Source organism: Emys orbicularis, chromosome 1 (assembly GCF_028017835.1).
Source record: "Emys orbicularis isolate rEmyOrb1 chromosome 1, rEmyOrb1.hap1, whole genome shotgun sequence".
NCBI lineage: Eukaryota > Metazoa > Chordata > Testudines > Emydidae > Emys > Emys orbicularis.
Window position 1 is genome coordinate 46471478 of NC_088683.1, and position 13809 is coordinate 46485286.

The 13809-nt window shown below is 37.9% G+C and overlaps 1 protein-coding gene across 1 annotated transcript in view; it reads right to left on the reverse strand.

Moving 5' to 3' along the window:
- The window catches only part of PTPRZ1 (protein tyrosine phosphatase receptor type Z1), a 196499-nt gene that overhangs the window by 49950 nt on the left and 132740 nt on the right, over positions 1-13809 (reverse strand). Inside the window, exons 9-11 of the mRNA XM_065401331.1 lie at positions 12650-12834; positions 11499-11625; positions 1967-2010 (exon numbers count right to left, since the gene is read on the reverse strand). Of these exons, the coding sequence (XP_065257403.1) occupies positions 1967-2010; positions 11499-11625; positions 12650-12834 (356 nt within the window). The remainder of the gene's footprint in view (positions 1-1966; positions 2011-11498; positions 11626-12649; positions 12835-13809) is intronic.

A 13809-nucleotide genomic window follows, 5' to 3' on the forward strand; every position in this document is an offset into this window, starting at 1 on the left:
AAAATGGCTTTAGTTACAAAAACATTCATCTCATTTTTTTCTTGAAACCATACATTTGTAATACCGACAAAAGAACCTCAGATCCCTCTACCTTCTTAAACATTGTGCTCCTGCTACCTGCGACTCACTGTTAGAGAGAGATAAAAACCTCTCACTGCGTTTTGTGCACTTTTACTCTACTGTTGTACAGTAATAATAATAAAAAACAACATAGAATGTTTTTTATTTGATAGTGTCTCAAAGATATGCATTAATATTCTTTGATATCAGTTCAAGTGTCATTGCAACATAACAGAAGATCATCTTCTCCCTCTTTCTTGCCATTTCCCTATTCGGAGTCGGTAACTTTTATAGCCTTCTGTCAAAACTCATGATTGTATGCCTGGATGTTGTGCAAATTGGTCTTTCTAAGGTCTGTTGATATCTAGTCTTTGGCCTCCCTCTTAGTCATCTTCCATCCATGATAATTGCAAGGGCCATCCAATAGAAAAGAAGATATTTTAAAATATTTACGTTCTGCTTTCAAATCATTTAATCTTCATAGTTACTCCAAGGATGTTAGGATTTAGGATTTTAAAGGTCAACATGACCCTGAGACACTTAAAAGCAATTTCATAGGCAATATCTCACATACCAACATACTGAAATTCCTGTTGCAGACATCTTAGTAACTGTTTAGTGAAGACAATTCAAATTACTTCTGCCTAAATGTATGTTAGGGCTTTGCATTAGGTTCTGAAAATCTATTTCTCAAGGTCAACTCCCCTAGTCTTTATTCAGTCCTAAATCAGGCAAAATCACAATTAAAATTAACTAACATCCTGATATCATGTTGATGGTGCAATATAAATACTTAGATAAAGAGTTTAAATAAATATAGATAAATGGATTGAAAAAATGGGTAATTGGATAGATAGATTTGATAGTTTGGATGAATTGGTACAGAGATGGAAAGATAGATATGGGCCATTTCTCCATCTATTTAACGGAAGAGGATTTGCCCCTCGGTGAGAATAATGTACACATATTATGAAACAGTAAAACAGATGTTCTGAATGCTCACTTGATGCTAACACATTTTATAGAGGTATTGGCCACATTACAAAAATTATTTTACAGTCTATTAAAAATTGTACTGGGACTCTTTCATATTCCTCTGCTTGTATGCCAGCTACCTTAGTTGCCAAAAATACAACTGTGCCAGATCAGAGGGAGTTATGAAAACATCTAAAATTGTATAAAACACGTTTACATTATTATAAAATATGGTAATATATCAAAATGTCATTACTTATGTTCAAGGGGTGGAATTATCACCCTATTGAAATGAATGGAAGTTTTGCCATTGACTTCAATGGAGCGAAGATTTCACCCAGTATTTCGAGGCCAGATTTACAAAGGTATTTAGGCACCCAAAACTGCAGATAGGCATCTAGTGAAAAGAACAAGAGTGCTTAAGCAGGTCAGGCACTTAACTCCCATGGCCCATCCGGGACTAGATGAGTGCTGGGATCCTTCTGGAAACTGAGAAACTCTCTCATTCTCAACAGTATAAAACTGCCATTTCTAGCATTACAGAGAAGCAAGGCATTGGATTTCAAAGTCATTACATTTTTATGTACAGAAAACCTATCACTAGCCCAAAGCTGAATCTTGCCTGAGGCAGGTGTAACTGGGGAAGGGGAGGAAATTCCACATTTTGGGGAGGAAGAAAAAACATTTCTTTGGCAGGTGGATTTTTTTAATTGTACTTTTTTGAAGCTGTTCAAGCATCTGGAACGTAGAGTAATTCCCAGGGGATATGCATTAGTGGGCAAAGTGTAGGTGATATGGTTAAAAGTACATGCTAAATTCAGCTCTGCAAATTATCACAGTTGATCACCTCCATTTATGTGGAGTGTGTTATATATTATTTGAAACACTTGTATGAAAATGAATGTATGAAAATTACTGCACTTTACAATACCTCGTATTCTTCAGTTTCATTCAGTTCAGGAAAGAGGTCAATTTCTATGAAACAAAGAGGTGAATTATATTATCCACTGTTTTAACCTCACAGATTTATTGATTTTGCAAGACACAATGGTATAATTTTTATGGTTAGTTTAGAAATGATAGACCAAAAGATGTTATTTAAGCTGTATTACAATCACAGATCATTACAATGTTAAAATCATTTTCTAACCAGGGCTGTATTAACCAATAAACCCATTAGGCTGAGGTCTGAGATGATTTTGGAGGTGCTATCTGCAGAAGCTGCCAAGTAGCTGCACGGAGGAGTAGCAGTGAGGGAAACAATGGGACTCAACAACTGGCTGGCATTTAGCTGCAACATTTCTGACGGGCTGAGGGGTGTAGCTGCAGCTGCCTGTCTGCACAGAGGAACAGCATCCAGGCCCATGGTGATGAGACTGAACAGGTGGGCTTAGAACTGGGGGGGGGGGGGGGGAAAGGGAGGTGGGAGGGAGGGAGGCAGACAGGAAAATGGCCCTGCAGTACTAGCTGAAGAATGCTCCAGGCCCTTGGAGTATGTCTACACAGAAGCTGGGAATAGGCCTACCCAGCCCAGGTAGAAAGACACTTGCTAACTCCGCTCAAGCTAGTGCATTAAAAATAACAGGGAGGATGTTGCAGCAGTGGTGGCAGCTCAGGCTACCTGCCAAAGTCCAAGCTTGCCTGACCACATGGTCTGAACCCAAGCTGTGCCACTGTCACAATGTCCACCCTGCTATTTCAGTGTGCTGGTGTTAGTCTTTCTACCTGGGCAGGGAGGCATGCTCCCAGCTGCAGTGTAGACACACCGTTTGTGCCACTGGAATGAGGCACACCTTACTTTCTATTTAGTCTCATGGACTTTAAGGCTAGGAGGGATTGTTGTGATCATCTAGTCTGACCTGCACATTGCAGGCCACCAAACCTCACCGCCCCCTCCTATAATAGACCCAGGCACTTCGCACTATTAAATTTAATCCCATTTTTATTGTTTCCTTGTTAAGCTTCTCTAGATCTTCTTGTATGGTATTCCAGTCCTCCTCCGTATTGTCAATACCTCCCAACTTTGTGTCATCTGCAAATTTTATTAGCACATTCCCACTTTTTGTACCAAGGTTTAAAAAAATCTATCTTCTCAAAGATAGAGATCACGTTGGTCTAGCGTGATTTACTTTTGTAAAGCCATGCTGTATTTTATCCCAGTTACCGTTTACCTTTATGTCCTTAACTACTTTCTCTTAAAATATTTGTTCCAAGATTCTGCATACAACTGAGGTCAAAGTAACAGGCCAGTAGTTTCCCAGATCACTTTTTTCCTCTTTCTTCAAAATAGGAACTATATTAGCAATTCTCTAGTCATAGGATATTGACCCTCAAATGTACAGATTCATTAAGAATCCTTGCTATTTAGCTTCCAATTTCATGTGTCAGTTCCTTTACTATTCTTGGATGGAGATTATCTGGCCCCCCCAGTTTGGTCCCATTAAGCTGTTTGAGTTTGACTTCCATCTTGGATGTGGTAATTTCTACTTCCATATCATCATTTCCATTAGCCATCCTGCTACCACAAGCTTCTTATTACCCTTATTAAAAACGGAGGTGTTCATTTATGTGTTGGGCCAGGCCTAGATTATCTTTAATCTCCATCCTATCCCTCAATGTTTAGAGGTCCCACTTCTTCTTTCCTTGTTTTCTTTTTATTTATATGGCTAGAGAACCTTTAACTATTGGTTTTAATTTTCTTTGCAAGGTCTAACTCTGCTTGGCTTTTGGCAGTTCTTTCTTTTTCCTTACACTTTATGACTTCCAAGAAGTAGTTTTACTTGCTGATCCTTCCCATCTTCCATTCCTTGAAGACTTTCTGCTTTCTCATAATAACCTGTCTGAGATGCTTGCTCCTTCAGTTTGGTCTGTAACCCTTCCCAATGATTTTTTTATTTGGTAGGCCAGCATCAACACACATGCCTACATTGCTGAGGGAAGGGTTAAGGGCAGCTGAATCTTTAGTGTCACATCAGGTGGGATTAGACATTTGCTTGTATGTGTATTGATCAGAATAACCGCATGCAAATTTGGATTGGTACAAAATGTGAAAATGAATAAAAGATGTACAAACTTCTGCTCATTTGTATAGTGATTTTCCTTGTGTAGGGAGAAGAACAGCATAATTCATGCCACTCTGGAGAAAGTAGCACATCTTAGATATACCTGGGGGTGTGAGGAGATATATACCTGCGTACTCCGCAGCTGGCCGGGAGTAGATAGTGTGATGGTAATGGTGGTGGAGAAGATGACATGATGTTACCCATGGTAGGTATTGTTGGTGTGATCCGGCCATGCAAAGCCATCATCCCCATACTTGTGTGCATGTATTCCAATGATCCTTCCACAGTACAGAACATATTTTCTGTTTTTCCCTCACTGCTGCCCCCCGTTTGGGCGATACAATCTCCTGGAGGGAAGGTTGAGGCTGCCTTGCTACCATTGCAACCTCCCTCTTGTAGACCTTCCATCATGGAGTCAGGGAACCCTCAGGTGGGTCCTGTGCCATTATGGTCTATGATGCAGTGCAAAATATGTTATAAAGGGACTTTTAAAAAATGGCATTATTGATTAGACAGTTTGCATTTTGTCCTTGGACTACTTATGGTCAACGTCTTAATTTGCTAATCCTTGACACAATAGGCTAGACTCACATTCAGAGCCCAATTCTGGTCCCACTGAAGTCAATGGCAAAATTCTCATTGATTTCAATGGATCATGGTTTGGCCCTGCAAGCATAAACTATAATGGATCATATGAAGGCATTAAAATATGTTGCAAGTTCTTATGAATAGATATAGGCATGGGTATTATGCATCTGTAATTAAATGGCTCCTTCTGAAAAGCAGTTTTTGTGCATCTGCATTACTAGCACATCATTAACTCAAATATTTTGGCTGCATTCATATTTTATTATTCCATATTACTTGCCAATTTCTCCCACTCCCCCAATAAGATGAGTTAAAGGTGACATTTTCAATTGTACTCAGTGCTGGTGGACGTTGCTCCCATTTAGGTAAATGGCCACTGACTTCAGTGGGAACAGAGTTAGAGCCATAACCAAAAATAAATCACGAACCAGTTATACTTCTATATTTTGCACTCCTGCATCTTAAAATGGCAGCTCCTGATTGGACCAAGGGTAACATTTAAAAAAATATCTAAATGACGTAGAGACTAGGTCCTATTTTCAAAAGTGTCTTAGGGCCAGATCCACAAAGGTCTGCTCAGTGTTGCAACGCTTAACCCTGAAGTGTCGTGATGCCTCATGGAATCTATAGCCCTGAGTTAGGTGCCCAGGCTCCCAATGGGGAGTGTTAGGTGCCTAAGGAGGAGATCCTCAGAAACCAGTAGCTGAGTGGGGAGCTGCCTAAACTAGCTGGGAGTAAAAGGTAGAGGCTTAGGTGTGGCTTAGGCCCAGATCTTCAACGGTATCGGTGTTAAACTTCCATTGATCTGGACCTTAGGTGCCTCACTTATGGGCCAGAGATAGGCATCTCTCTCCATTCAGGAGTCTCAGCCATTAATTCTCTGTTGGAATTAAGTGCCTAAACTAGGTCATGCCCTATCAGCCAAAAGGCAGATCTTTCTCAAAACCAGAGAAAATGAGCCCCCAGAATAGCCCAGTGTTTAGAGCTTTTATGTTGGAGATCCAGGTTCAAATCCCTCCTCTGCCTGATTTGAAATAGGGACTTGAACCCACATTCTAGATGAATGCCCTAGCCAACTGGCTGTTCTGGGGCAGATCTCACCAACCTCCCCAGTTCTACTTTGAAGAAATAATTAAATATTAATTGAAGCAGAGACTCCACATTTTCCATATCCCATGTGAGTGTCCTAATCACTGGGCTACTGAGTCAGACTCTCTCTCTCTGGATAGTTGATTATTAATTAGGGTTCCATCACACTAACAAGCTAAAATATTTATATTGATAAGTTGTAGAATGTAAAAAAATGAAATGATCAGTTCTCCATAAAAGCATTTTATAAGTAGCAACTATTGAATTAAATACTTGGCATATTAACAAAATACAGAAAAGTTATCTTACCTCTGTCTTTCTGAAGGCTAGAAGGCTAGGGGGGGGGAAAAGATGATGATATTCCCTGGCTTCTCAATGGTTTCTGTTTAAATTTTTAGATAGTGATTTCAAAATTCTTAATACTGTAGCCAGGTAGCATACATTATGTGGTCAACAGACTCTTTAAAACAGCCTTTCATTAAAGAGAAATATGATTATTTTTGTTGTTAGGATTATTTTGTCTTCAAATAATAAAAATAAATATTTTCTTTCAGATTTCATGTTTTCTACAGTATCTATGTTATCTTTTGAACTTTATCTAGAAGAAAAACTAGTGCGGTGATAATACAAATGGATGTAAAATACCTCTACAAACTTTATTTACTACAAGGAAAACTGTAAAAGGTTTCAAAATCCTCTGTTTCAACCAGAATGAAACTACAATTTCATCCTGATGTATCCATGGAAACTCTCTTGATTAGATGGTAACAAAATAAATCTATTTGCCAGCAACATTTAATTACTCAGTTATTGTGGTTTTGCTAATCTTAATACTGTGTTCTTGAACCAATAATATATATAAGTAATATGGTACCATTTCCCAACACAGAAATAAAACTCAGAGGAAGGATAACAAACAAGGTATGTTTGATTTTTTCTATAACTGCAAATTGGTTATTCTATAGCTTAGGTTTTATTGGAAAAGTTCAAACCTTAAATTTATTAGAAAGTCTTCAAGTGCATATATATAATACTGTAGTTTAATGGTTCCTGCAGAAATGATAGAATAAAAAGAAAAAGAAAATGTGATATCTAAATATTTCCCTACATTTAAATTCAGCTCAACTCCTAAAAACATCCCCCTATAACAATGTGTTCCATAATTTTACAATAATATTCACAGAGTAAATTATCTTCAGTTCTACACTACAATACATAATAAATGACACTGCAAGAACACAAGTAAAACCATTTTTGCTACATTTAAATGAAATATCTATTATCTTTTCATCATTCATCAGCATAAGAATCACAAAAGCCCTCCTAAAGTGAAATATTTCAGATACCCTTATTGTTCTTTATGAAGAAAATCTTTCACAAAGACAAGTTACAAAGACATTGCATAAAAAGGCCCTCACAAAGAACTGATGCTAGCATGAGCTGCCAAGTAGGAGACAAAAGTTTGAGATTTATATCCCATCATGTTGTTTTTATGAAAAACTTCAGCTGACTTCCTCACACAGAACAAGGGGAGGATACGTATTTAGTCGAGTGGTTCTCAACTTATTTATCATTGTGGGTTGCATAGCGGCCCACAATGTGTTCCCTGGGCTGCAGAGGTCAGGTGGCAGGGCAGCAGCAGCCCGGACTCCGACCCTGGACCCCAGACCTCCACCACGCGGGGCCGGTGGGCTGTCTGCCCCAGACTCCCAACCCTGCGGGGCCGGACGGGAGCCCCAGACGCTTGGGGCTGGCTGGCTGCCTGCCCTGGATCCTAGATCTCTGCTGTGTGGGGCCGGGCGGCTGCCCTGGAGCTTGTGGGGCCGGCCGGGAGCCCCGGACCCCTTCGGCACGGCTGTCCTGGACCCCCACCACGTGAGGCTGAGTAGCTGCCCTGGAGCTTGCCTGGCCAGGCAGCAACTCCAGACCCAGGACCCCTAACACCAGCTGGGACCTTCAACCCTGGACCCTGTCACATGGGCCGGCCTTAACACACAGCTGAGCTGGGCTGCATTTATGCACCTAGAGTATCAGCTATAGAGTAAGTTACTGCAAAACTTTCATAACTATACAAATGTTATCTAAAGAGTGAAACACATGCATTTAGGTCACCATTCAGAAACCACTTCCAAAAGCAAATAATCAGATTATAAATAATGGTTGAGATATTGTCAAAGCTGGCTATGCCATTTAGCCGTGCAAGTCCCATTAATTTTTATGGTAGTTGTGTGGCTAAATCTCCTAGTTGGGTTTGAAAATGTTAACCATTAAGAATAAATATTGATAAAGCACCCGAAGACCCAAAGACCCTTTCTGACTAGCCATAGGCTTACTGGAAACTATATATATATATACACACACACACTGTATCACAAGTTTTAAAATTCCACAGCTCTAAATAAAAAACAATATAGGAACAAACAAGGAGAAAATGGTAGTTCTTCTCACAAACTTAATAGACTAGTATTGTAGTTCTCATGATGGCACGTGGGCCCTCAGTGGACTGCAGAGCCCTTCTGGAGGGTCCACAGATTGTAATGTTTCTTAGAACCCAGCAGTGCAGGGATGAAGTTGGAAGAGGACCTGGACCATGACAGGATCTTTTCTTTTATGTAATAGGCCTAGAGAATGTGAAGTTTCACTCTGATCGGTGGATCACCTGTGCTCTGCAGAGCCCTTACTGGTGGTTCGCAGAATGAAATGTTTTGAAAGGGTGGTGGCAAGCTATAAAAGGGTCTCTCTTACAAAATGGTCAGCATAATGGAAAACCAAGAACAAACAAGTGGTAGAAGGTGTTGAGTAAATAAAAATATATAGTACAGCAGTACTAAAACAGCCCTTATATTAAAAATATGCAGTCCAAGGGTGAAATTCAACCCCAAGCAGAGGGCCCATGCAAAGCCTTTTGCATCACTTAAGGTCCACTTAAGCTTTTAACATGAAATTTGATTTGTTCAGATGGCATTGCAGTGAATTCCATCCTAATTGGGCTGACATACTCAGAATAAATCTTGAATATAAAAGTTATTATACTGAATTTGAGTCAATTTTGTTTCAGGTCTTCATAGGTGAAGATAATTTTTTTTTCAGAAGCAGAAGTTCTGGGAAATATTTTGATCTTATTACTGTGAACCCCATTTCATACCTTCATCTATAAAGCAGATCACAAAATCAGTTTTGATATTATATTTGGCATGTGAAAGTTTGTATGAACACATCTCTTTCTCTGACTCATTAGATACATACCTTCTCATGTCTCTGTTATTTAATATTTTCAGCACAGTTCATTCAAATTCAACTGATTAAATAAATAAATAAATAAATGAATGAATGAATTGAAGTTACAAGTGAATGAACATTTTGTTTAGCATGTTCCCATGTTCCCACTCTGTATGGATGTAAGATGACATTTACAAGACTAGGGAATAGTGTAAATTCATATTAATGATACTGACTACATATGAGGGATTTTACATTGCTCTTTCATTGTAGAGTTTCATAATTTAATCATTTTTGCATATGAAACTGTGAAAGTACACTGTGAAATATGTACAGAGATTGCTTTAATCTCCTCGTCACATTTTTTCTTTAAAAAATGGGGAAATGATAAACTTATATCTAGGAATTTATTTTAATGCAACTTTAAGGTTACCATTTTAAAAGCTCAAAAGCAATACAATGCAAAAATCAAGTTCTTATCATAACATTAATTGTTCATGCTGCATATAGGTATGGTTTTTTCATTACTACTTATGAAGCAGATCCTGAATTTCTTATTCCATATTTACTTATTTCTCACTCAAAGGGAAATCATCAGGAGTTTTCCTTGCAAAAAATGGAGTAAGAACCTTAAGCCTTGACCCTATGCTGATAAATGTAACATACAATGGATCACTTTCTGCCCTCAGATATGCACACAAAATTCCAAATGACGTCTGTGTGCATTTTATAGATGTAATGGAGGGTGAAATTAGTTTCTACAGTAAGTATGTGCAATGTAAGGGCCCCACTCCTGCTCCCACTGAAGTTAAAGGCAAAATTATCACTGACCTGAATGAGAGAATAACAGGGTTCAAATTTACTATGAGAATCTTAGCTTGTGAGTATTTAAAGCTGTAAAGTTTGGGTTGTACCAAAGTAAGTTTATGTATTGGATTAAACATTGTTTAATTGTGGAAACCGCATGAACGGATGGCTTCAATCCAAATGGAGTCATACTGGAATCGAGGCCCTGATCCTTTAAAAGGTATCTGCCAATGAGGTGCCTTGCTTAAGTCCAATGGTACTTGGCACACGAATAAGGATCTGTGCTTGTGGTTTCTTTGCACAATTGGGGCTCACATTGCTCCAAGCTACCGGCTGGTATAGTCATGTGTCTAGACTTTGGGTGGGTGTCTGGGGATGGAGTCCCCTCTCATGTGATTTTTGATGCACAAGTTGGGAAAACTCTGCTGGAGAGACGTAAGGAAATCCAATATCAAGGAGTTACAGATAGGATACAAACTCAAGTGAAATGCCAATTACATTGACAGAACCTCTCTTCAGAGAAATACAGAGTACAAAGGCTCTAATAAATATTAGCATAATAAGACCTAGGAAACACAGTCTTCTAAACATGTTGTCTTTGAAAGACAGGAAACTTGGAAACTTTTGTGTTTTAACCAAAAATGTCCCAACATAAAACAACAGCTTATGCTCATATATCTTTACTTTCACACAATTCATGGTAACAAGGAGAAAAAGGAAAATACTTATATTCTCTATCAGTAGTGGTTCTCTTAACATTATGGGCCAAACTGGGCTCTCAGGTACATCTCTGTACCTCCTCTGACTTAACTGGAGTTGCACAGGTAGGTGTAACTGAGGGGAGAATTCCAGCCTTGTAACCCAGAATTAAAAACAACAAAAATCTAATCCATATGATAAGCAAAACTGGGGCGTGTGAGTATGCTAAAGACCATTATGGACTGACCCTATGATCAAGACACACACATTCCAATCCAACAGCTGCTAAAGTCAATGGAAGATTCCCACTGACTTCCATGGGAATTGGATCAAGCCCTAAATCTTCCACGGACTTTAAGGAATGACTGAAGGACAAGAACAAGCCTCTCTATTTTGGTTTAAGATTACCTATCATTTACTTACAAACAGAGGAGTTAAATCTGGCTTTGAAATCAACAAGATTTGATTGTTAACCCTTTTGATTTTCACAATCCAACATTAAGAAGCAAGGGAATTCCATCACCACAAATGCTTTGAAATCCAAGTACTCATATGTAATAAAATTTCAAAATCAATTGAGATACAAATTTTTAATTTATATTAGCTCCTTTATTTTGTTTGCTTTACATTTTTATGACGTGGATTAATTTTAGGAGGCAGAAGGATGCAACTGAAACAATTCCAAAATGGCTTTACTTCCCAAAGGTATATTGTTCAAAATCATTCATATGAATTGTAATCATGTTCACTTTTTCAATATATTTTTATAGTTAAAAAATCAACATAAAATGCTCGTGTTTAAAGGAACACATGACAGAAAATGAGTGACAGAATAAAAGTCACCTCATTAAACAAATTTAAGGTTAACTACAATGATTTTGAAATTCCATTTTAGTGTACTTTGATAGTCAAGCATTTTTAACTGGTTTGCAAGCAAACTATTTATCTGAATACAGATTTTTAGCTAAAAGTTACTGTTGTGCTCAAAAGAACACTTACCTGGATCATCTAAAGGCATATCAACAATGACTTGATCACTGTATTTTCCATATAGACCATTAGTGCAAACCGCAACTATCTGAAGAACATAACTTGTATTGGGCAGCAGATTATTTAGAATAGCTCCCTAAAAGAAAAATCATGTTTAATCACATAAATGTGAATCTTAGCACATTTTTTGAAAATATTAGATTATTTTATTTTTAGAACAGTGTTTTCTCATATGAGAGACAAAGTGGGTGTGGTCATATATTTTATTGGACCAACTTCTGTTGGTGAAAGAGACAAGCTTTTCGAGCTACACAGAGCTTACAAGAGCTCAAAAAAGCTTGTCTCTTTCACCAACAGAAGTTGGTCCAATAAAAGATATTACCTCATCCACCTTGTCTCTCTAATATCCTGGGGCTAACACAGCTACAACAACACTGCAAACAACAATAGAAGATATCAACATTTTCTCACATGAAACATTCTAATACATCATTTTTACATTTTATAGCCAGAAAAAGAGGCATAAAACTTTAATCAATTGATTTTGTGAAATGTTCTAATGGCAGGCGACTGAATAACTGGAGAGAGTACATTTTTCTATGTTGAATATTAGTTTTAGATTCTAATATTCCTTGTGAAGTTTATGCAGCTTCAAAGGGGGTGAATGTAATTGTTTGTGTTGGTAAAGCACCATCATATTATAAATCAGTGAGTCAATATAGTAATCACAGATGGATCATTGTTCAGATGCTGAATTTTTCATTAGTTACCTGTGTACAACATCCTACAAATCAAAGATCATTGGGGCAGAGGCTCTTACTGCATGATGAAAGTGTTTTGTGACTAACAAGATCTGCCTTTGACACCACAGCAATAGTTATTTCGAGGTATTACAGACAAATAGGAACACCAATTTTAGAAAATTAGCACTGGAGGTGATGGTAGCTCTCTCTCATATAGCTTTTTATTTGTTTTTTTTTTTTTTTTTAAATTTGTCTCTGTGGCTGTATAGCCAATGATACAAGCAGAGTTTCTATGAGCAGCAGCCAAAGACATTAATTCTAGCCGGATCAGCTCCCTGACATAATCCCTCAGAATAATTCTTTGTGAGTGCTTCACCACCACCACTTTTGTATGAAACTTGAAGAGTTTACAGTTACCAAGTCCTGATACCCATCTGTCAGAAACTCATGTTTAGTCTGGTCTTCTCCATCCAATTGCTGATAAAAGACAGCAAATCTCTCAATCATGGTATCATAAACAACTCGAGGTCTTTCCCATGTAACAAGAAGGCTGGTATAGTTCTTTGGATCAGCTTGGACGTTTTCTGGTTCTGAGCTGCAAACTAAAAACAGCATAATATTTATAAACAGCATAATGGATTCTGAGCACTGAGGGTGTGGTCTAATTCCCATGGAAATTGGCATAAATCTATCCATTGATTTCCATGGAAGTTGGATCAGTCCCTAAAATTCTAAACCATGTAAATCTAAACTACCAAAGATCTACTTATGTCACCATTGTATTTGGGTTGTTTTCCAATTGGTGGAAGTGGAGTTTTTCCTTTCTTTTTAATGATATTATCTAAGAGAACGAAGAGATCTTGGTACATTTTGAGTTTTCACATTTTGATAAAGGTGCATATCAAGTTCCATGAAAATTAGAGAATAACATTCTTTTTGATTTGTGTTAGAACTGCTTATTGGTCATAAAATACTGGTATACCCAGAAGGATACATTTTATTTCTTTGTAATCATGCAAGTGACAAAATGGAAGTGTAAAGGTTCTTAAGTATGTGTCTCAGAAAAAAAAAAGTCTCTAGTAGTCTGTGCTTTCATGAATCTGTGAAAGAGGAAGCCATTAGAGTAGGAGGAACTATGCATTGCCTTGACAATATCTGCACTTTAGGACATGTTTTGTAATAGATTTTTACAATCAATAGCGGTATTCTTACAAATTATTATGAAGGTACTACTCAACAGTAAGAATATTAATAATAATGGCTGAGATCTTCAAAGGAGCCTAGCAGAGTGAGGTGTCCAAGCCCCACAAGACAAAATGGAATATAGGTGCCTGTCTTACTCTGGCTTCTTTTAAAATTCCAGCCAATAGTATCTTCCATTTACTTAGCAGTTAGAAGTTTTCATCAGAGGATGAAACAATTCCTAACTGCCAACAGTAATTGATTAATCCTCACAACATACTTCTTGAGGTAGGTAAATATCATGCTCATTTTACAGATTGGGCAACTGAAGACAAACGAATAAAATACGTAGGGTGAAATTCCAGCTTTATTGAGGTCAATGTAAGGTTTTGTTC